General features: G+C 46.7%; 1 protein-coding gene across 2 annotated transcripts; it reads right to left on the reverse strand.

Moving 5' to 3' along the window:
* Positions 1–4,308: 4,308 nt before the first annotated feature.
* HACD1 (3-hydroxyacyl-CoA dehydratase 1) lies at positions 4,309–24,469 on the reverse strand. Of its 2 annotated transcripts, none has more exons than XM_056114669.1 (7): positions 24,427–24,469; positions 13,448–13,565; positions 13,056–13,074; positions 12,887–12,975; positions 12,066–12,187; positions 7,305–7,483; positions 4,309–4,477 (listed from the first exon to the last, which is right to left on the reverse strand). In XM_056114669.1, the coding sequence occupies exons 2-7, from the start codon at positions 13,541–13,543 to the stop codon at positions 4,395–4,397; spliced, it is 588 nt and encodes a 195-aa protein (XP_055970644.1). In that variant the 5' UTR covers positions 13,544–13,565; positions 24,427–24,469; the 3' UTR covers positions 4,309–4,394. The 2 variants fall into 2 exon arrangements, with proteins under 2 accessions (XP_055970644.1, XP_055970643.1); XM_056114668.1 differs by lacking the exon at positions 24,427–24,469 and adding an exon at positions 23,659–23,863.
* Positions 24,470–24,740: the final 271 nt, after the last annotated feature.

Below are 24,740 nucleotides of genomic sequence, written 5' to 3' on the forward strand. Positions count from 1 at the left end.
TTTTAGCATTCTCTGTCTCACTACTACAGAGCACATGCAAAATATTTTAACTACTTCATTCTATGTAAATATCCAGTCATTTCATTTTTGTACACTTAAAACCATTGTGTTTGAATCAGAACACTGATCGTAAAGGGTTGCTGATCTTTTTCCAGTTATACTGAATACATATGTGGTGATGTTGTCTGAAGTCAGATTCGTCTGTTTCTGACATTCTTCTATTGCAGTGTCTTCCAGGAGAGTGAAATCATCCCTGTATTTCACTGAATAAACATCACCACTGCATAGTTGTTACTCCTTGTTTTTAAGCAATACTGGCGCAATTTGGGGGGAGGGGGGTGAGGGAGGAGGATGTTGGGGTCGCACTCATCAGTGCTCACGACTTTTTCCTGGATCTGTGCTCAGGGATCATTCCTGGTGATGCTCAGAAAACCACACGAGGAGCCAGGAATTGAACCAGGGTGAATGTCTCAGTACAGTTAAAGAAACAAGGATAATTTTCACAGAGATGCTCCACGAGCTAGGTGTGTGCTTTAGTTGCAGGAGGCAGGGTTTATCTCCAGCACCTCCTGGGTCCCCCAGAGTCGCTAGAAGCCACCCCTGAGCAATGAGCCAGGAGTTGCCCCCAAGTATAGAGCTAACTGTGTCTCCAAAGACAAAAATGAAAATTAATTAATCTAAAAACTTGACAAAACATCATCACATCATACCACATTCCCCCTCTTGGTAGAAATATCTTTGACACAAAACCTGCAATATGTACCTTGTAAAATTTAGTAAGTTACTGCATCAGAGCTGCCAGACCCTTTTCTCAATGCCCAGTTGTCAGCCCCACCACCATGAACATAAAATCTCTGGAAGAACTCTGGGGGACACCAACGACTCATAGATTTTGTGGTTTGAAAATCATTTTTCAGTGGCTAATTCTCAAAGTAAAACCAAGTGCGAAGTGAACTTAAGAGTAATCTTTAGTTTTCAGATTGTACTTATAAAATTGAGCTGGAGCAATAGCACAGCAGATAGGACATTTGCCTTGCACGCGGCTGACCCGGGTTCGATTCCTCCGTCCCTCTCAGAGAGCCGGGCAAGTTACCAAGAGTATCCTGCCTGCACGGCAGAACCTGGTAAGCTCCCCATGGCGTATTTGATATGCCAAAAACAGTAACGAGTCTCACAATGGAGACGTTACTGGTGCCCACTAGAGCAAATAGATGAACAACAGGAAGACAGCGTGACAGTGCTACTTAAAAACATTAAAAATAGGGATAAGGCTCTGGCATAAACTGAGACATTAAAATGCAGAAATCTCTTCTTGCAGTAATCTCAATTTGCATGATGTATCATTTTAGTGAGGAAGAATAACAAGGTGAGAGTATATAATGAGATAGGACAGACTATTGTGGTTAAGAAATTTTAAGCAAAGCCCAACAATAGTAATAACTCAAGGGGTTTATGGTCTAGGAGACAAGTCAGTAGAAAGGTGAGTTAATATCACCCTTGGAAACAGCATGCATAGAAAAAAATCAATAGTTTTATAAACTTAAAAAAGATGCCAGTCATGTAATGGAGCTTCACTTAATCACTTAATCACTTAATCCCCGTTATTCATCGATTTATTCGAGCGGGTGCCAGTAACGTCTCCATTCATCCCGGTTGCGTGCTAGCGTAGCCCAATGGTATCTGTTCGTTTTAGGAACATGTAGAGCCTCAAACCGATCATTTAGGGTCTTGACGAAGAAGTCTGACCATCTTATAGGTGGGCATCCACGTGATCTTTTGATGTCTCGTGGAATCCAATCAGTAATGGCTCTAGTCCAGCGGTTGTCTGTAAACCTCATTACGTGTCCAGCCCATCTGATTTTTGATGTCTTGGCAAATGAGACAGCGTCCCTGATTCTTGAGCGTTGACGAAGATCAGAACTCCGGATTCTATCTCTCATTTGAGTGAATCGTGATATTCCAAGCATAGTTCTTTCGATTCCTCTTTGAGAGACCCGAATAGCGTTCTCATCCTGTTTTCGTAGGGTCCAGGTCTCTGAGGCATATGTTAATGCAGGAAGAATAGTGGAATCAAAGAGATGTGCTCGTAGCTGGAGGTTCTTTGTCCTTTTAGTTATTTCTTCAATGCTCTTGAAGGCATTCCAAGCCGCTCTCTTCCTCCTGCGCATCTCAGGTGCCAGGTCATTCATCATGTTGATTTCTCGACCTAGGTATATATAACTGTTGCATTCGGAGATGGTGGTTCCGTTGAGAGCGAATGGAGTGTCAGGAACAAGGCTGTTTCTCATAAACATGTAATGGAGCACAGGCATATTAATTGGGTTAAAATTTTTAAAAATCCCAGGGTCTGAAGAGATAGTATAGTGGTTAAGGCATTTGAATTGGCATGCAGTAGGCATCAGCTTCCTCCCAGCACTGCATCCGGTCCCCTGAACACAGCCATGCCTGCCCCTAACCCCACTCCCCCTCACCCCCATGCCAGAGTCTCATTTCAAAACCAAACTCCTGTGACTTAAAGGCCTTCTATTAAGGTTGAGCACCCATGTTTTAATCTGTAACCAAAATATTAATCTAATCATCCAATGAATGGATCCATTACCAGTAAAATGGATCAAATGAACATTCCTGCCTGAAAGCACACAAATGCATCAATAACGAACAAAGCATCGTATGTGCCCAAACACAGCGAGGGTCTTCCTTAAAATGAACTGTCTTGTCCGGTTGAAAAGATCACAGCCCAGAGAGCTAGTACAGGACTTCAGGCACTTCCCTTGCATATAGCCAATCCTGGTTCATTCCCTGGCATCACACTCTCCCTTATGATTCCCAAGCACAGAGCTGGAAGCAGTCCAGTTTAACACTAGGAAGGTTAGTGCCCCCTTGATCTATACATTAGGGGGTACATAAGGAAGCAGTATAAACACATCTTCAGTTACTTCATAAGCACATGGGCAGCAGCTTTATTAGGAGACATTTTGCTCTTTGGTAGAATTTGGAGTAAGATTTTATCAGATCCTATGCCGAACATTCTTGTTGACTGAGTCCTACACCAGGATTATCCCAAGTGCTTTTGGCTCTAGGACTCCAGAGCAAGACAGCCTCTCTGAACAGACATGAAGCTCATGCCAAATGCCGTATCTTACAAGTGAACATAGTATGTGCCTCTGTCATTTCGGATCCTTCAGGGTGTAAATTTGACCATGTGTGGTTAATTCAGACATAAGTGAATTTTCCTGGGGCCACGGAGATAGCCCAGGGAGAATCCAAATTGAATCTCCAGCAGGAAGACCTATCCTATACTGTTCACTGGAGACCTAGTGACCCGCCCACAGTCTGAACTGTCACCCCACCCCACCTCACCCCAAATATGGAATGTTTGCTTAGTACTATAAGTAGTACTTGAACCTTCTGGACATATTTTCAAAGCTCATCTTGCAATTCTGACATCTTCTTGAGAATTTCTGGAGTTTTCCTGTGGTCACTTTGTATCAAAAGTCTTGTCATAATAAATCATTTTCCTCCTTCCCCAAACCCTTCTTAATCAAAAATGCTGCCTTAGAATTTGACAGAAATAGATCTTGGGTTCAAGAAATACCAATACATCATTAACCAGTCATTATAACTCCATATTTATGTTCATTTCTAAATATCACATAAATGTCACTGGCCAATATCATAATGTTAAATCATTAAGCTAATTTATAAATATTGATTTTGTTGGTTTTGTTTTGTGCATAAGTTGCAAGAATTTTGGCAAAGCTCAAAAGAGCACCCCTCCTTTTTTATTTTTGCAGGTAATTCTTCACTTTCTTTTTTGTTTGTTTGTTTGTTTTTTGTTTGTTTATTTGTTTGTTTTAGGCCACACCCGGTGATGGCCAGGGGTTATTCCTGGCTCTGTACCATATACGATGCCAGAGATCAAATCTGGGTCCATGGCATGTAGGACAAGTGGCTGTACCCACTGTACTATCTTCTCTGGCTATTTTCCTAAGGATCATCCCCTACCTAGTAGCTGGTCATAAATACCCGCATCATTCTTGCAGAAGAATTCTGTGCACTGTGAGAACAAATATTGAGAAATATATTTTAAAAATAGCACAACCCCATAGAACCAGAGCAATAGTTCAGCGGGTAGGGAATTTGCCTTGCACGTAGATTACTGGGGTTCAATCCTTTGCAACCCATATAGTCCCCTGAGCCTTCTAGGAGTGATCCCTGAGTGCAGAGCGTGGAGTAAGCCCTGAGCACAGCCAAGTGTGGCAGAAAGACAAGATAAAAAACTAAGAAGAAATAATACAACACTTAGTTCAAGCTGTTTATTGTGGCTATGAAAACTTGGATTCAAGTAATCCTGGTTATTCTGGAAAAGCACCTTGTGGGTAGGGATCACTTAATCAATCATCCTTTTCTACCACCACCTCTCCGTGAAGCACCTTTCTTCTCTGACGTAACATATGGAAGTAGAGTTGTGGAAACACTGCAAGGAGAGAAGAGAACAGACAGGTAAGTGATCGTACTAGAGTCATTTGTACTAGAAAACCGCTCAATGGAGCAGATCTGAAAGGGGGCGCATGACAGTCTACCAATACCTTCCAATACTTACAGATCCTGGGTGAGACCAGCAGGTACAGACAAGGGCCCACAAACCATCTGCCCAACTATTTTGCTCCCCCCCCCCATGGTTGGGGATTTTTCAGCAACCCTGAACTACATGATGACCTGGAGGGCCACGTCTAATAGCAAAATGAGCTCTTTGAAAGAAGCTGCCCACAGGCTCCAGCAGAATATCAGCAGACCCCCTTCTCTATTCTACTGGTAGACATTGTGAACCATGGGGGTGTCGTGAACTAAAGTATGGACAGTTCAGCACACACAGCCAGACTTTGTCCACACCCCCAGATAGGGGTCATTCTGATCTCAAGGTGATACTGTTCATTTCCAGAGAACACAGAAGAACAGTGGTCAGAAGCACAAGGGTGCCATTGGGGAAGTACAAACTCCACTAGCTCCAGGCTTCCAGAATGTTCTAGAGCGGGGTGGGGGGGGGGGGACCAGTTTGGAGGAGTTATTTGAGCAGGTTTCTCTAACCCAGGTCCAGAAATAAAACCCCAGAGTAGATGGTCCTTATAGTCTGGGATTTCTTCCCTGTGCCTGGTTTTTATTTTCTTTTTATTTTTTACTTCTTTTTGCTTTTTGGGTCACACCAGGCAATGCACAGGGGTTACTCCTGGCTCATGCACTCAAGAATTACTCCTAGCGGTGCTCAGGGAACCATATGGGATGCTGGAAATTGAATCCAGGTCGGCTGCGTGCAAGGCAAATGCCCTCCCTGTTGTGTTCCAGCCCTGGGCCTGGTTTTTAGAGGATAAATGTATATATAAACCTCCAAATGTCTCTGGATCAGTTAGATAAACATCATTCAGGCTTGTCAAATTTGGGGAATTATTTTGAGCCAATTGGCATCAGTGCTTTAGATTACAGTGTAAACACTGATGGATGAACCACTTACTATCATCTACAAATAATGCAAATGTAAGAATTATCTCTAAAAAGGATGACCAGAATGACCCAAACAACTCCAAATATCTTGCTTCCGTAGGCAACTTCAGATAATTATATTTCATTTCATTTGTGCATGTGGAGCCTGCACTTCCTCACATACCACTCAGCCCTGCTGAGCTTGAATAACTATTTTTTAGAGCTTCGTTCAAACAGAGCAAAAATGCACAAGAGATTTCATCCTTTTAATCTAGGTACACCCAGCTTGATAAAAAGTAAGCATGAAAACTCAATCTCATCTCTAGCAATTAAATTATATTAAAAGCTAACTGACATGGCATTCAAGATATTTCTAAAATATTCTGAGTAGTGACTCAGAATACTGAGTTTGACTCCTGGCCTCATTTCCTAGCTGGGTAGGTTTCAAATGATGCATTTATCCTCTCTAATCTGTAACTTCTTCCATGATAAGTGACAGCACTATCGCAGTCATTGGGTTGAGCACATGCTTTGCATGCAGGAATCCCAGGTTCCATTCCTGGCACCACATGGTCCCCCATCAGAAGGAACTTCAGAGCACTGTGTCAGGAGTAATCCCCAAGAGCTACCAAAAAAATTAAATTATGTACTAATGATATTCTCCACAAGTAGCTTTAAAAGTTTGAATTAGAGACACTTCACTCTGGAGACACCATAGGATGCATAACTGCTCTTTATGGAACATACACTCTCCACAGAGTCTCACACTCACCTTAGAATTAATATTCTCCCCCCGTAAAACCACCTTGCTTTAAAATAAATGAGATTTCATTATTATAGTCTATGCATTGCTAGGCCCCGAGTTGGCTCCTTGGCACAGCAAAAACTGGTAAGATGTAATTAATACTAAGAGGAATGATCCTGTGCCAGTGGAATTGTGGGCTAAATCTGAGCAGCTCCCTGAGATGAGGCTGTCCTAGAACTAAGACCCAGGTTATCCCAACTATCCCATCAACAGAGTTGGTTTCAGGGACAGAGAGATGGAGTCACATGGTAAAGCACCTGATCTGGATGTGTGAGGCCTTGGGTTCCATCCCAGCTACCAGGCACAACACACACACACACACACACACACACACACACACACACACACACACATCCCAAAATCACATCTAAATTCAGTAAACATGGTTGGGAAAAATCACTCTAAGGACCAAGCACATGTTTTGCAGGCAAGAATGTCCAGTTTGATCCCTGGCACCACTAAAGGTCCCCTGAACATCGCCAGGAGTGACACTTGTACACAGTGCCAGAAATAGCCCCTGAGCACTGGCAGATATGGTGCACACACCCGTTCCGAAGTTTTAAAAATGCATGACTTGGGGTGAGAGCAATAGTATTGCAGGTAAGGTGTTAGCCGGGGATCAAGCCAGCCCGGATTTGATCCCAGGCATCCCATATGGTCACCCAAGCACCTCCAGGAATAATTCATGGGCGCAGATCCAGGAATAACCCCTGAGCATTGTTGGGTGTGACCCCCACACAAAAACAAATAAAATGCAATACATGTGGTGTACCAATGAGCTCTACACCCAGGCACTAACTTGTTCCAAAAGTTATTTTAAAAGGTTGTGTATTAATTTCTCTTAACTAGGAAAAATGTCTTTTTTGAACAGACTGACTTTCAAATTGTGAATAAATGCGAGGTGGAGAGCAGGCTAATAGATTGGTGAGCTATTACTGTCCTGCCTTAGCAAATGAATGTGAGCCTTCCAGAACCTCTCAGATCATGGGTGAAATCAAAGTACGAGAAGATGCATACTTACATGGGATATATGAGGCCATCGTTATAAGAAGGAAATAGTAGTAGTCAAAAGAGACATTGTACTTATTGGGGAGCCTGATGGAGAACATCCCTGACTTCTTCACGTAGGGTAAGGCGGCATATATTGTCAGCAGCTCCCCAGCAACTCCCACAGGATAGAGGATGATAAAAAAATTATATCTGGAGAAAGAAAAACCTCAGAGAATTATTCTTCTGGAATCGTGATTGACCACTAAGTAACAATTCTCTTCCTGAATCTAAAGGTGCAAGTTCTCCTTCCTACCCATGTTTACAGTCTCCTTGCTCATTCTTTTTTTCTACTTAGACCATTCCATGACTGTAACTGGGTCCTGTTCTGCTGATGCTTTCATTTCTGCTGTGGCCAGCTCTTCTCTGTGCCTGTAGATGACTCACAGAAGCACATACATAAAAAACAAAAAATGGATAGGGGCTGGAGAGATAGTATAGTGAGCAGGTTATTTGCCTAGCATGTGGCTGACCCGGGCTCAATTTCCAGCATCCCACTATGGTCCCTGGAGCATCTCCAGGAGTAATTCCTGAGTTCAGAGCCAGGGGTAACCCTGGAGCATCACCAGGTGTGACCCAAAAAGAAAAGGGGGGAAAAAAGGATAAGAAACCGAGATAAACAATGTAAAGTAATGCAAAGTAGGACCATGTGACTTAGTGCTAAGGACTGTGAAGGACAGAATGGTAATTTCGTAATTCCCAATCAAGAGAGAATGCTGAGTTAGCCAAGAGGTAGCACAGCGGGCTGGAATGCACACTTTGCATCTAGGAGGCAGGGTGTGACTATGTGCACCCTCACCCTCAAAAACTGTCACTGTCACTGTCACTGTCCTCCCATTGTTCATCGATTTGCTTGAGCGGGCCCAGTAACATGTCCATTGTGACAATTGTTACTGTGTTTGTCATATCAAATACGTCACGGGTAGCTTGCCAGGCTTTGCCATGTGGGCAAGATACTCTCAGTAGCTTGCCGGGCTCTCCGAAAGGGGCGGAGAAATAGAACTCGGGTCGGCCATGTTGGCCGCTTGCAAGGCAAATGCTCTACCCGCTGTGCTATTCCTCCAGCCCCTCAAAAACAAAATCAGAAAAAACAAACAGCGAGAGTTGGAGAGATGGGACAGGAGGTAAGACCTTCCACAGAGGTTAAATTTCCAGCACCACTTGGTCCCCTGAGCACCACTGGGAGTGACCACTAAGCACAGAGGCTCAGAGGCTGGATCAGAACCCAAATATCATGAGGTACAGTCCCCAAAACCCAAAATAAATCAACAAATTAAATATATATATATATATATATTAGAATGTTGGGCCGGGGATATGGCTCAAGAGAGAGGTAAAGCACACGCCAACCATGTACACGGCCCTCATTTGATTGCCAGCACCACTAGGTTTGGTTCTGGTGGATCCAAACACCACTGAATGTGGTTTTGTCAAGAGTAGCAACAACAACAAAATAAAAAATACATCAAAGAGGTCAGATACACTGACTCAGTGGGAAAGCACTTGCCTTGCATGTGTGAACCCTTAGATTCGACCTCAGGCACTTCACATACACAGAAGCACACAGTGAATAAATACATTAAAAACACTGTTGTGGGGGGAGGGTGTGGGATGGGGGTATACTGGGATTTTTGGTGGTGAGAATGGGCACTGGTGAAGGTACGGGTGTTTCATTGTATGACTGAGACTTAGACCCAAAAGCTTTGTAACTGCTCTCACGGTGATTCAATAAATAAAATTATAAAAAATGGAAAAAGAAAAAAAAAAGTAAGGTGGAGTTCATGCACAATTCAATCAGCTAATCAGTGGCTGAATAAATAGCAATACTCCTACAAAAAAAAAAAGAAAAAAAAGAAAAAAAAAACACTGTTGTAGGAAACTGCGAACATTGTCAACATGTCAAATAAGTACTTTGTCTGAAACTACATAAACAGCAGAGCCAATAAAACGAGGGGCTGCCCCAAATCCCCCAATAAAGGAGCCCGCTGGTTTCAAGTAGCTGAAAAAGTTTGATTCAAAATCCAGAATCCACACACCCAAAACCCAAACAAAACAGAAATTGGAGCAAAGAGGGCTCAGGAGAAAACTCGGAGGGACGGAGCAAATGCTGCACCTGCGGAAAGCCAGGCTCAGGGCAGAGCACCCCAATACAGCCTGGACTAGCCAAGCACCTCCAACTGTCACCCGAGCACCAAAAGCAAAGACAAGGAAAAGAAAAAAGATTGGATGCTTCTTCAAGTGCTTGTATGCTTCTTCTTATTTGTCACCTAAAAATTCCTTGCAGGGAATACATTTTTGAAATAGGATGGAGGCCAATGTGACAATAGGCACCATTTCCTATGATAATCTGGCGGACTTTACTGGAATACTACTTTTTTTTTTTTTTTTTTTGCTTTTTGGGTCACACCTGGCAATGCACAGGGGTTACTCCTGACTTTGCACTCAGGAATTGGCAAAGTGTTCAGGGGACCATATGGGATGCTGGGAATCGAAACCAGGTTGGCAGCGTGCAAGGCAAAAGTCCTACCCACTGTACTATGCTCGAGCCCTGGAATACTTCTAACACATAAATAGAATCAAAGCGTACTCAAACCATTATTCATAAATGAGGAGTGTTTCTAAAAAGAACTTTTATACATGAGAATCCTAGTTTCAGCATTTGAACATAAATACAAATACTGCTTTAGGTGAATAATGGGGTGGCCAAATATATACAGATGGTTGGGATCTTTTAGATTCTTTTAGATTAAGTGGAGTATAATTATTTGTATGGTTTGACGGACATGCTACCTTGTGTGCATTTCAAGGTTTGAAAATCTCTTCAAAGGCCTTATTGACTATTAAGGTTTTCTAAACAGCAAATTCCAACATGCCACGGCAGAATTTCTCACATTTTTTCCCAACGTGCAAAAAAATTTTAAAGGGCAGAAAAGCACTAAGGACCATTGCCTCCCACAAATACATTTTTTAAGTATAGCAAATCTCGAGACTTGATCATTAATTAGTTTTTTAATGTGTCCATGATCAGAAGCCAGCGGTCATGCAGAATAGCAATGAGAGGTGTGCTGTGATCAGAAGCCAGCTGCATTCCCTTTAGGGGTCCAGTCACTAAAAGTCAACACACTTTCAGGTGCAGTTAGGGCTCAAACCAACCAAATGCACAGAAATGGCAGTAAAACCTTCTGAGGCCAAACAATCAATAAGCTTTGGTTCAGAAAATCTCTTGAGAGCTGGAGAGATGGAGAGCAGGGCCTGAGTACATGCTTTGCACAGGGGGTCCCGGGCTGGATCCCAGCCCTGCAGTGGAGATAGCCCAAGCACTGCCAGGAGTCAAGAGTAGCACCCAAGCACCTCCAGGTGTGACCCCTCCAAGCAAACAAACAAAAACAAAAATACAATTTATGTGAGAATGGAGTTCAGACGCAGAATAGCACTGTCCTACCATTGTTCATCGATTTGCTCGAGCAGGCACCAGTAACGTCTCCATTGTGAGACTTGTTACTGTTTTTGGCATACCAAATATGCCACAGGCTCTACCATGTGGGCGAGATACTCTTGGTAGCTTGGCGGGCTCTCTGAGAGGGGCAATGGCAGAGGAATTGAACCTGGGTAGGCCGCGTGCAAGGCCTTACCCGCTGTGCTATTGCTCCAGCCTCAGACACAGAATAAATGTTGCAAATGTATGAGGCCTTAGGCTCCATCCCCAGCACCCATACACCACTTGAAAGTGTTTTTTTTTTTTCTATGCAGAATAGTAAGCCACAGATGTCTAAAAGGATCAAGGGAATATAAAAATGCATGAAAAAATGTTGATCAAGACAGTGATTATCTTCGTACAGAGAGGAGTGGGAGAAACAATATGAAAAAGTGTGAATCCTCCTTCATGGCTTATTTATAAATTCTATATTACTATACTAGATCTATAATACATGGGTTATGAAAAAAGATGGGGGGTAATCACATTAGCGAAAGGGCTAACGTTAAATATCATGGGCTCCTTAAATCTACCACAAGCTGAGGATTACCCTCTTTTGGCCTAGGAACATACAAATGGAAATACTGAAGTTGTCAAAAACCAAACAAACAAATAAACAAAACCCAACTAGCTAGAGCTCTGCTTCTCTCTGATATTTCCCCCACCACAGAACCGTTCAGTCTGTTCTGGAACAGCATGTAGCCTTGAATTAAAGCTCCGTGGCAAGACAGAGATGTATGGACACAAAAGCATAAACGGAAGTCAAAGAGTTCAGAACGTTGAAAGTATGTAAAGGGACATTCATGCTAATCCTTCAGCATCTGTACTGCAAACCATAATGCCTAAAATGAGAAAGAGAGAGAGAAGAGAGCTGCCTGCCATAGAGGCAGGCGGAGGTGACCGGTAGTTTGGAGAGGTGGGAGGGAAATTGGGGACACTGGTGCTGGGAAATATACATTGGTGGAGGAATGGATGTTGGAACACTGTATGACTGAAACCCAATCATGAACAGCTTTGTAATGCTCTACCTCACAGTGATTCAATAAAAAAAAAAATTTAACTTTTTAAAAAAAGAGTTCAGTGGAGGAGCAGAAGGCAAGTGGATAAGGTGCCCCACCTCACAAGGGCACGCTCTTATTTTGGTGGCACTCTGTCTGATGCTCCAGGCCACACCTTTCAATGCTCTGTTGTTAGAGATCACACAATACCAAACCCACATGCAACACGTGTGAGAGGCACTAAACTGCAAGGCACCGCCACCTGGCCCATTTAATGAAGTATGGCAAGTGGTCGAGGAGACTGAATGTGTAGAAGGAATAGCGAGTGATCTCTGTTACAGTCCACGCCACCAGAAAAAGCACCACGCTCTCCTCATTCTGGATCTGCGGAATCACAGAGAAAACCACAGTGCCCTTGAAACCGGAAGCCATGACCCGGGATGGTTTACAGAGCAGCTCTGAAGGGAACCTGGGAGTCGCATTAGGCCACGGTCAGGTTCACTTGACTCAGTCCCGTGCCAATGTCCACTGTAACACGCCAGTTAAGCACATACTGGGCCCTAGGAGGGCCAGGGAGCTGCTGCTGTTTTGTTCTAACTTTCCACTCCAACCAGTAACTCACCCCCTCGACCCTAGGACAGTCCCTCAACAGGAGCCTGGGAACCCAGTGGGACCCTTTGACTTGCTGTCACACTTCATCTATTGCAGACAAGTTGGCCCTGCTACCACTGTTTTATTTACTTATTGTTGGTGTTGTTGGGCAGGCCATCCCTGGTAGGTCTCAGGGGCTACTTTGTGCTCTGGAAGGTCCAGACTAGTAATGGCACCATAGCACCTCCAGGTGTAACCCCGAACAACACATAACCCATAAGGAAGACTATCACTGAATCATAGCTCATGGGTATAAAATGCTGGTATGCTCGGTTTGGCTAGTGTTTCAGAATCATTCTGCCAAAGCTCTTGAGTAATGCCCCAATACACTGAACTCCAAACCCAACGTTTTCCTGTACAGGGGTTCTGCTTTTTGAATGAAAGCGAAGCTGCTATTTCAGATTCAAGTAATGTCAAGTTCATTTCACTTACTGGCTTTATACTGTGAGTAATGAGCCACACCATAAAGATTCTGGAACTCACTTGGACCCCAGTCACAAGCACTGACGTTGGTACGATACCTTCAAAAGAAAGACAGGTCAGCCACTGTCTTGAATTAAGTTAGACTAAACATCAAAAGGACGTGAAAAAAAAAACTCACCAATTAAACAGTGGACTACCTGGAAGCAAATGAAAAACAAAATCACATATCAGTGGCATACAATGTAAATCCCTGCCCACACTGGTGCTGAGCAAACCCAGAGATTAACTGTCACCAGTGAAATTTGATTGATTTTACTCAGCCAGTAAAACTTCACATACATCAGGGCTGGAGCAGTAGTACAGTGGGTAGGGCATTTGCCTTGCACATGGCCGACCCAGGTTTCAATTCCCAGCATCCCATATGGTCCCCTGAGCACCTCCAGTACTAATTCCTGAGTGCAAAGCCAGGAGTAACCCCTGTGCATTGCCAGGTGTGACCCAAAATACAAAAAAAACAAAAATTCACATACATCACCCAATCCTAGCAAAGCAGCATCACTGAAAACTTACCTCAAGCAAGGCAACTGTCTGGAAAAATTTAAGTGTCTTCTGAATGCTTCTATATAAACCTTTGTGTGTTCCTTTTTCAATATAAAAACGGACCATGGCAATAGCTAGAACCAACCACCTAGAGAGAAAGAAACATATCTTATATAGTTATCCAAATGAATACCACTGATTTTCCTAAAATGTAATTTTGGGACATCACATCATTACCATAATAACATAAAAGTTTATGCTCAGTTCATTATTCTAAAAACCCCAGAGGAAGCAAAGACATTTTATTTATTTATTTGTTTGTTTGTTTATTTATTTATTTATCATTAGTGAAACACCATGAGGTACAGTTGCAGACTTACAAACTTGCGTTCTTGGGTTTCAGTTATACAATGATCGAGTACCCATCCCTCCACCAGTGCCCATTATCCAACTCCAATGATCCCAGTAGCCCTCCCATCCCTCTCATCCTCCCCCCACTCCGCCCCGCCTTTGTGGCAGGGCATTCTCTTTTGCTCTCTCTTTCCTTTTGGTTAGAAGCAAAGACACTTCAAGGGAATATGTAGTCATTGAGATTAACTATTACAGATGATCACTGTATTTTGTTTTCAGTAGATAAACAGAGAAGGAAAAAATTACATTTATGAAAGTACAGAAGTTAAGATGCTTCCCTCGCAAGCATCCAATGTGAATTGGAGACCCAGTCCTGCATATATGTCTCCCCAGCACTGCCAGGAGTGATTCTTAAGCGCAGAGCTTGGAGTAAGGCCTCAGCACCACCAGATGTGACTCAAAACCAACCAACCAACCAACCAACCAACCAACCAGCCAACCATAAAACCAAAAACATCCAACATTTGTAAATAGACAAATGATTTAAAAAATTCCTACAAAGGAGTAACTACTTGAACGTGAATACGATGAAAATGCATGAATTATAGAATAAGAAAATGGCAGGGCAGACCTTCTTTCCTGGAACTTTCCTGATATTTCCTCTTTTTGTTTTATTTTTTCCTATAGTGCAGAGAATTGAACTCAGGGCCTCACACATGCAAGTGCCCTGTGATTGAGTCACAGCCCCAGCCCTCCCCAAGAATTCCTACTTGTCCTTGACCTAGAACAAAACAACTTCCTTCCAAGATAGGACAGGAAGCCAGGTCAAGTATCTGAATAGATCCCCAGGACTATGAAATGTGGAATGGGTGAGGATGGCGACGAGGACAGAGAGGTGCCATATCTGACAGGTCTGGACACTTCTAACAGCCGCTCTCAAGGATCAATTTTCATTCTTAGGAAAACTCGTGAGCAGAGACTACTTAGCCTCCAATTTTAACTGCTAAAGGAACAGGTGAAAGAACCACACCTCTGGGCTTAGGGCCCTGGTACTTGTCTGGCTCGGTACAGTCCAACTGGGCCCTGGGACAGGGGCCAATCCTATTCCATCATCAGCTGTTTAATTTATGTGTTTAAAAGATGATGTGCAGGGCTGGAGCAATAGCACAGTGGGTAGGGCATTTGTCTTGCACATGGCTGACCCCAGTTAGATTCCCAACATCCCATATGGTCCCCTGAGCACTGCCAGGAGTAATTCCTGAGTGCATGAGCCAGGAGTAACCCCTGTTCACCGGGTGTGACCCAGAAAGAAAAAAAATAAAGGGTGATGTGCAGGATTGGAGCAATAGCATAGTGGGTAGGGCGTTTGCTTTGCATGCGTTCGATTCCCAGCTTCTCATATGGTCCCCCTAGCACTGCCAGGAGTAATTTTTGAGTGCATGAGCCAGGAGTAACCTCTGTGCATCACTGTGTGTGATCCCAAAAGAAAATAAATAAATAAACAAATAAAATAAATAAAAGGTAATGTGCAGAGTGCTGCATTGTAGTGGCCAGAAGGGTGCCATCAAAAACTGTCTGTCAGACACCCTGGAGACATCAAGTGACGGATCCAGCCAAGAGGAAGCATATGGTGAAGTCAGAAAGAGAAGCGGGAGATATCGCAGCCCCAGTCTGCTCCCCTTCAAAGCGACTCTACTTCCCTTCGGACAGTTGTCTTTTCCGGCCCTGGGAGAGACAGTCGGGGGTGAAGGGCTGAGCTAACCTGCACATCTCTCTGTCTGCATCGTGGTGGAGGGACCAATATGAAACAGTCCAAGGGGATGTTCATAACACTGAGATGAACTACTACAGGTGTCAAAGACCATTGTATTTTGTTTTCAGTCGATGAACTGAAAAGGAATAAATTAATTGTATGGAATGGAAGAGATAGTAAAATCGCTGGAAACAGTCACAGTTTCATTATCCTCAATTCTGAGTCCCTAAACTACTGCTAATAAGAAAACAAAAGGTGTAAGATTATTTTTATTGCACATATTCCATAAATAGCCTCTTTTTTTGGGATCATTGTCCTGCCCAGGGGTTCATCAAAGTTTAACTGTTAAATTTTCTACAATTTTAAACTGCCACATCTGGAGATTGGGAGCACAACTGCAATTCTGCTGCTTCCCCTTAGATGGCAGTATTGTACCATCTAATATGTTGTTGGAACAAGTACTTCGGATTAGGAAAAACCATGGAACCATCTGTTTTTCTGCAAGGATGTCCAGAAGCTCATCTAAACGAATCCGTGTTTGCTTCTGAAGCCACAAGAACAAGGAGTGAAACGTTTAGTACACTTTGAACTTCAATTACCCATCAGTTTAATAACAGTAACAATAACAGTAACACACACACACACACACACACACACACACACAAATCCAAAAAGCCTCCAGGGCATCTGCTTTTCTCAGAAGTCCCATTAGTTTTTGTTTTGTATTGTTTTGTTATTAAATTCCAGAGCTACTGATGAGTACACGCTCAGTTTTGGTAGAACCCATTAGAGACAGTGCTTAATGGAATAGGCAGGAAAATTTAAATGTGGGTTCTGTGTAGATAGGCTCCATCTGTCTTGCTTGATGGAGCCACTCATCTAAAGATCCCAAGTGTAGTGTTAGGCCAGACGGGGTGCTGGGGGGGAGAAGTATAAAAAGTCACGTAGCTTTTGCCTCAAGGAACTCATATAAGAGGAGACAATACCACAGGCTACTTCAGGGAAACAGGCCCATAACTTAGAGATCTAGAGACCTTTTCCTGCCTCTCGGGCCACAGAGATGCTGACAAACCTTGTCGAGGGCATTCTGTTTTCTTCTAGCAGTGCTTGGGGTCACAAAGGGCCCTGCTACACTCAAGGCAAGAGCCTTAACCCCTGGACTATCTTTCCAACCTCACCAGTGCTTTTTAGTCTCCAACATTTTCTTGGAGACCCCATAGTCCTTAAATGTTGGTGAATTACACCTAGATTTCATTTAGCTTTATAGAAATGTTCCCTTGATTTTTAAGGTCTTTATTTCCAAACCAGCAAAGCTCCCCAGAGACAGGATGGAATCCTGAATCCCATGTTCAGCCACTATCACCTTATGGGAAATTTTGTTTCATCCAAATCTCTGCTTACTTCTCTTTCCCCATCATCCCCTCCCCTGTTTATTTTGAACCAACTCGCATGTATTTGAAAATGTGATTCACAAATGCCTAATTATATATCCTGAAGAGAATTATTTTTCATAACCATAACCATAATATCATTAACCCATGTGAAAAATGTAACAATAATTTCTTAAGATCACAAAATAGAGTCAGACTACACATTCCATCAGTGGGCTCTGGATGTTTTTAACTGAAGACCAATAAGCTATAAAAGTTTTAGAACTATTAACCAAAGACTAACAAAGTGTTACTCAAAATTGTGGGGAATGTTGTATATGTCTGAAGCTGGAATGTGGTACTCTAAAAACCCACACTGTGTACACTGAGAAAATAGCTTGAGTAGTTTGGGTTTTTTGTTTTGTTTTTTGGGTTTTGGTTTTTGGGCCACACCCGGCAATGCTCAGGATTCTTCTTTTCACACAGCTGCTGCCAGGCTCTGTGAACAGGAGACAGACCTGGGATGTTGCCTGTCCTGTCAATGATCTAGCAAATGTTGCTGCATTCTTGAAAATTTGCAGATGAGAAAACTCAGGCTCTGAGTGGTTATGTCACTCACACACAGTTACCCAGCTGGGAAAAAAAAAAGGAGTGCAAGTCTAGGGAAAATGGGTCAGGAGGACTGGTCCATAGCTGGAAAGCACCCAAGGGTTTGGGGGGAGTGGAGGGTAGTTAAGGTAAAGGAGGGTCCATTGTGACAACAATAGTTGGAAATGATCACTCTGGATAGGAACTGAGTGTTGAAAGCACGTAAAAGGTTATTCATGAAAACCTTTCAGCATCTGTTTTACAAACCATAATGCCTAAAGTTGAGAAAGAGAGAGAGAGAGAGAGAGAGAGAGAGAGAGAGAGGGAGAGGGAGAGAGAGGGGCAGGTGCCTGCCATAGAGGCAGGTGGGGGTGGGAGGGAAACTGGGGACACCGATGTTGGGAAATTACACTGGTAGAGGGATGGATGTCGGAACATTGTATGACTGAAACCCAATTGTGAAACAGCTTTGTAAATAAATAAATACATTTAAGGAAGCACTGTAGCACTGTCCACTGTCCTCCCGTTGTTCATCGATTTTGCTCGAGCGGGCCCAGTAACGTCTCCATTGTGAGACTTTGTTGTTGCTGTGTTTGTCATATGGAATACGTCACGGGTAGCTTGCCAGGCTTTGACGTGCAGGCGAGATACTCTCGGTAGCTTGCTGCGCTCTCCGAGAGGGGCAGAGGAATCGAACCCGGCTCAGCCGGCCGGGCTGGCTGCGCGCAAGGCAAATGCCTTACCACTGTGCTATCACTCCAGCCCACATTTAAGGATTTTTTAAAAAAAAAGGAATAAAAGGACGTTTAACCAACAGTCCTGAACTGTGTCAGACTCACAGTGACAGGTCAGCAGAATGTTGATTGCCAGCTTGGAGACCACGGTCCCTGACCTGTGCCACCTAACGCCTTCAGCTCATTTACACCCGCCTCCCTGTGGCGCTGACAGTGTCCCTCACTCACTCTCTGTCCCTTCCTAACTTGAATGGCCCAAGTCCACTAAAGTCCATGTAGCCTGCACAGTTGCAACTATGACCGCCTCCCCCAGTTTTCTCTGATTCTCCCTGCTTATCAGAAGGAAAGCCTCTCCAGCACCCTTATTTCAGGTTCTTTCACCATACACAAATACTCTTTGCTTACACTTCTCCAAAGACAGCCCTAAAATATTCATCTTCTGTCTCTCACTTGACTTAGGACAACACACTTCACACATAAAAGGTCCGGAATATAGAGAGAGGAGGAAGGGAGAGGGAGGCGAGAGGGAATTCGCTTTCCCGGTTAAACACTTATGGATGTGTTTTATAAGCACTATAAAAACCCTCAGTTTTTTGTGCCCAGCAGGCTGGTACAGGGTTAAGGCACCTCTGTCTTCGTGGGGCTCCTCAGGGCCCTGCAGCTAAATGCAGTCTGGCTGGCCAAGAAGTCTTGGAGCCAAGGTGCTTTTCAACCTGGATTCCATCCCCAGCCCCGCATAGATCCCAGTGTACAGAGCCAAAAATAACCCCTGAACACCAGTGTGTGTGGCCCCCAAACAAAAACAAAAGTAAGATGTTGGGGGGCGCACAGTATAAGTTTAAGCCACTTGCATTCCTTTTTAGCTGACTGTGGCCCAATTCCCGGCATCATATGAGCACTGAGCAGAGACAGGAATAGCCCCTCACCAGCTCTGCAAGGTGGATCCCAAACCACACCTCGCAAAAGTTCATGTATATTTAAAAAAAAAAAAAGAAACAAGAACTTGTCCTTTCCAGAGACTTGTAGAAAAGCTGTACTGGGGTGGTGGTGGGGGAAGACCTTCTGCAAACAGAAGTCACTCTGACAGCTCTTTGAAGAGCAATAGGCATTGTGCAACCTCAACTTGTAAGACACGTGGAACCAGAAAAAGGACAGGCAGGAAACGAGGGGCTCAGGCAAATGCTGGGCACGGCGTTCCTGGCCCAGGCACCACAAGGCTTTCAAAAAAGAGTTTTATTTACATTTATTTATTTATTTATTTTATGTAGGAGTACTGCTATTTATTCAGCCACTGATTAGGCTGGTTGAATTGGGCATGAACTCCACCTTACTTTTTTTTTGCAGTTTTTATAATTTATTTATTGAATCACCATGAGAGAAGTTACAAAGCTTTCGGGTTTAAGTCTCAGTCATACAATGAAACACCCGTACCTTCACCAGTGACCATTCTCCACCCCAAAAATCCCAGTATACCCCCATCCCGCACCCTCCCCCTACCTGTGGGGGAGATGATTTCCACATTATTCTCTATCTACTTTGATTACATTCAATATTTTGACACCAGACCCACCATTATTATTTGAAATTTTACCCCAACACTCAGATTTGCCAAAAAGGCAACAGTAGACAATTTGTTTTCTATTGCTGGTTATAAATAACATATGATGTCACACAGCTGCAGTAGTGGCTGCGCGATTTGGGAATTGTGAAATTTTAACAATTAAATATGGAGGGATTTCGATAAGAGAAAGAACACATGGAGGGTGCGGGATCCCGGAGGAAAAAAAAAAGAAAAAACAGGTTCCAAAAAGAGCCGAGTTCACCCGCAAGTTCCAGATGGAGTAGGTGCCGCATCCCGCCTCCCCCAGATGGAACCCCGGTGACCAGAAGCCTCTACAAACACAGCTCGAGTATGCGGGAACGAGGACTTTTTCTCAAAACCGCGCGGCCGCGGCCGCGCAACATCTCTCTATATACAAAGTGATCAATGAGAAGTTAAACCACCCAATCTTTCTCCCTGAAAGTCAGAGTTAAGTTTGGAGCACGGCCACAGCCCCAGAAACACAAGGACTTAATGCAGAACCCAGCAGCTTAGAGCAGAAAAGTGAAAGGACTATGCGTTAATCCAGGCCATCAAGTCTGCCGGAGGGGAAAGGGTGTTGCCCCATTCGCCCTCTCTTCTCTGGAAAGAAGGATGGCGGCCGCATGGGAGCCTTGTGGACAGCAGGTATGAGCCGGGGGTGTGGGGGCGACTAAAACCTCATGGGAAGGGGGGCGTTCCGGTCCGTCCTTCACGCCCTACCGAGGTCACCAGTTGCCCCCCACAAGCGGCTCTCCAGCACGGCCACAGCCCCAGAAGCACAAGGGCTTAATGCAGAACCCAGCAGCTTGGAGCAGAAAAGTGAAAGGACTATGCGTTAATCCAGGCAATCATTTCTGCCCAGAGGGGAAAGGGTGTTGCTCCCTTCCGCCCTCCTCCCTCTGGAAAGAAAGATGGCGGCCACATGGGAGCCTTGTGGACAGCAGGTATGAGCCGGGGGTGTGGGGGCGACTAAAACCTCATGGGAAGGGGGGCGTTCCGGTCCGTCCTTCACGCCCTACCGAGGTCACCAGTCACCCCCCACGAGCGGCTCTACAGCACAGCCACGGCCCCAGAAGCACAAGGACTTAATGCAAAACCCAGCAGCTTGGAGCAGAAAAGTGAACGGACTATGCATTGACCCAGGCCATCAAGTCTGCCGGAGGGGAAAGGGTGTTGCCCCATTCGCCCTCTCCTCTCTGGAAAGAAAGATGGCGGCCACACGGGAGCCTTGTGGACAGCAGGTATGAGCCGGGGGAGTGGGGGCGACTAAAACCTTATGGGAAGGGGGGCGTTCCGGTCCGTCCTTCACGCCCTACCGAGGTCACCAGTTGCCCCCCACGAGCGGCTCTCCAGCACGGCCACAGCCCCAGAAGCACAAGGGCTTAATGCAGAACCCAGCAGCTTGGAGCAGAAAAGTGAAAGGACTATGCGTTAATCCAGGCAATCATTTCTGCCCAGAGGGGAAAGGGTGTTGCTCCCTTCCGCCCTCCTCCCTCTGGAAAGAAAGATGGCGGCCACATGGGAGCCTTGTGGACAGCAGGTATGAGCCGGGGGTGTGGGGGCGACTAAAACCTCATGGGAAGGGGGGCGTTCCGGTCCGTCCTTCACGCCCTACCGAGGTCACCAGTCGCCCCCCACGAGCGGCTCTCCAGCACAGCCACGGCCCCAGAAGCACAAGGACTTAATGCAGAACCCAGCAGCTTGGAGCAGAAAAGTGAACGGACTATGCGTTGATCCAGGCCATCAAGTCTGCCGGAGGGGAAAGGGTGTTGCCCCATTCGCCCTCTCCTCTCTGGAAAGAAAGATGGCGGCCACATGGGAGCCTTGTGGGCAGCAGGTATGAGCCGGGGGAGTGGGGGCGACTAAAACCTCATGGGAAGGGGGGCGTTTCGCTCCGCCCTTCACGCCCTACCGAGGCCACCAGTTGCCCCCCACGAGCGGCTCTCCAGCACGGCCACGACTCCAGAACACAGAAACCAATTTCTTAACTATCTGACTTTCAGTAGAAATACTTCCAGGGTCAATAGGTAAAATAGCAGAAATCCAAAACCAACATTTAACTCTTGAACCCAGCTGTAGAAAGCAAATCACTTCACAATGCTTTTTCAGCATGTCTGATTTGGGGGGGGGGGGGGTAAACTCTAAATAATAGTGGTGAATCTTTTATTGAAACAATGAATCTAATAAAAGCAGATAGAGTGTTAACTAGAATTCATCTGCCTCACAGGGACGGGGAGGGGTGGGGGGGTGGGGTTTTATTAGGGTTCTTCATGGGAAAAAATAAGTATTGGTAAAGGGAAATGTGTTTGATATTTGCATGACTGAGACATAAACCTGAAAGCTTTGTAAAAAAAAAAAAAATGGAGGGATTTCTGCCCAAACCTGCTGGGTTCCGAGATTTGTTCCTGAGTCTCTTGGGTCAAGGCCATTAAGCAGCTTGATCAGGAGCCAAAGAGGCAGTTCATGGGCAGCCACTTGGGGTCTTGTTGGGGTGGGGAGGAAAGGGCTGGCTCCAACCCCATCCCGTGAGACCCCTAGTGTCTCATCACTGAGGGCCCAAACCTGTCTGTCCCATGGCCTCTGGAGGATGGCGGCCACCTGGCCACCAAGGGAGAGCAGGCGGAGGGACAGCACCCTTTCCCTCCTGGGGTGGCTGGGCAACAGTAACCTACTGCAGGGTGCGGACGCATTTTTTGCCAAAAGCCACTGGGTTTAGAGATTTGTTTCTGAGTCTCTGGGATCATGGCCTTTAAAAAGCTTGATCAGGAGCCAGAGAGGCCCTTCATGGGCAGCAAATCAGGGTCTCATTGGGGTGGGGAGGAAAGGGCCGGCTCCACCTCCATCCTGTGAGGCACCACATGTCTTGTCACTGCCGGCACAAACCTGACTGTCCAGTGGCCTCTGGAGGATGGCAGCCATAGGGGCGTCAGGCCAAAGAAGGAAACCTATTTCCACCTGGGGTGGCCCAGCACCAGTAATCTACTTCAGGGACTGGATGCATTTCTGCCAAAAGCTGCTGGGTTCTGAGATTTATTTCTGAGTCTCTGGGATCATAGCATTAAGCAACTTGATCAGAAGCCAAAGAGACTGTTTGTGGGCAGGGGTCTCTTTGGGGTGGAGAGGAAAGGGCCAGCTTCACCCCCATCCCTTGAGGCTGGAATGCCTAGGCACCGAGGGCCCAAAGAGAGCTTCAGAAAGAAGATCCAGACCAAGCAAGCCGCTCCAGGGGAGTCCTCCTGCCTTCCGTTCCAAGGGGCAATAGCGGGGGACAGTGGGGAGCATGCCACGGCCTCGCATGCTACAGGCATTCAGATGGGAATCCCTGCGGTCGCTTTTCTTCAACAGCAGCCAGCCTGGCTGGGGCCATGCCGCCTCCCGCATTCCTGCCCGGGTCTATACTTAACCTCGGCCACCGTATTAGGCAATGCCCGGCGCGCCCGCCCGGCCCGCCACCCACCCCCCCTCCCCGCGCCCCGCTCCATTCAACCCAGGAGGCGGGGCGCCCCTTCCCCAGCGCCGCCGCGACCCGCCACCCCCCACCCCCAAGGAGCACCGAGACCTCCCGGAGCACCCATGGAGATTGCAAAGCGCCCAGCCGGCTCCGGGCAGCCAGCAGCCGGCCAGGGGCAACGGCGGTGCCCAGAGCGTGGAGCTCCCCAGACTTGGGGGGGGGACGGCGGGGGGGGCCCCTTCCCGGCTTCGCGGAGACCCCCACTGCACCCTGAGAATGCATCGAACTTTCAAAGAGCCCGGCCAGCTCGGGGCCGCCTGCAGCCGGCCAGGGGGGCATCGGCGATGCCCGGTGCTAGGAGCTACCCCGGCTTGGGAGAGGCCCTGCGGGGGACCCCGGGGGGCGCACGTACCCCGCGGTCATGGCGATGTTGTAGAAAGTGAGCCAGGACCTGGCCAGCCAGCCCAGGCGCCGCCGGCTGCCCGCAGCCTCCCGCTCGTCGCCGGCCTCCGAGCCGCCGTTGGAGCCGTCCTCCTCGCTGGACGCCATGGTGGCCGCTGGCCCGGGGGCCCGCTGGGGCCCGGGCAGCCGCGGCCGGGCGCGGGGGGTCGGCGGCGCCCCGCCCCGGGGCTCGGGAGCGCGCGCGCGGCGCCCGGCGGCCCGGCGTCACCCCCGGCAAGGGCGCGCGGCTAAGGCCCGGGGTCCAGCTCGGCCCGCGGGGGGCGACGCTCGGCGGCCGCGGGGGATCTCGGCCAGGCTGGCGGGGACACGCCGGGGGCACACCTGCCCGCGCCGCCCGGGCGGATCGCGGCGTGTCTCCAGGTGGGGACGCCCCTGGCTTCAGAGCTTTAGGGGGAGTCGCGCCCCCTCCGACACCCCTCCCCAACCCTCCAGTGACCCTGTTTGACTTTCCACCGGCCAGTCGGACAGGTAGAGGGGACAGGCGCGCTAAGCTCGCCCAGCTCCGGAGCGTTGCGCCTGCAGCGTGGTTACCAGGGCCGGGCAGGCTTGTGCCAGGGGTCAGCCGCGGCCAACGGGGCATTGACCGAGTCCCAAGGGAGGAAAGTGAGAACAAACGACCCCTGGAGGGGGAACAAACGCCCTTGCCGCCGGCGTGATGGAACCCCCCTCTCCCGCACCCTCCCTCCCGCCTCTCGCCCCTTCTCCCCGCAAGACCCACGCTTCTCTCTCCCTCAGGCTGTTCCTCCTAAAACCGTTAGGTGCCCAGGGAAGAAGGCGGGCGCTGGCGTCAGATTGCAGAAACCCAACCTCTCTGATTCCAGACTCGTTTTAAGCCTTGCGACTGCGATTTTTTTCCCCCTTCTATACCTCGGTTTCTTCGTTGGGATGTCGTTTTCAAGACCTAACTCTTGCGTTCGCTGTGCGATTTCAGTGGGTTTTGGCATGTAAAACTCTGAAACCCCGTTTACCATTTGGGTTATCCCAAATCATCGTGTAAACACTCCAATGGAGCCAGCTCAGGAAATTGTTGCG

The sequence above is a fragment of the Sorex fumeus genome, unplaced genomic scaffold (genome assembly GCF_029834395.1).
Source record: "Sorex fumeus unplaced genomic scaffold, SorFum_2.1 ptg000026l, whole genome shotgun sequence".
In the NCBI taxonomy this organism is placed as follows: Eukaryota; Metazoa; Chordata; class Mammalia; order Eulipotyphla; family Soricidae; genus Sorex; species Sorex fumeus.

Excerpts from the sequence above, each read along its gene's own strand:
- HACD1 (XM_056114668.1), bottom strand. The coding sequence starts at position 23,795 with ATGGCGTCCAGCGAGGAGGACGGCTCCAACGGCGGCTCGGAGGCCGGC. Across the intron at positions 13,566-23,658 it reads AACATCGCCATGACCGCGGG|GTGGTTGGTTCTAGCTATTG; the intron begins GTACGTGCGCCC and ends CTTTCTCTCTAG. Across the intron at positions 12,188-12,886 it reads TTACTCACAGTATAAAGCCA|ATCCAGAATGAGGAGAGCGT; the intron begins GTAAGTGAAATG and ends GTGATTCCGCAG.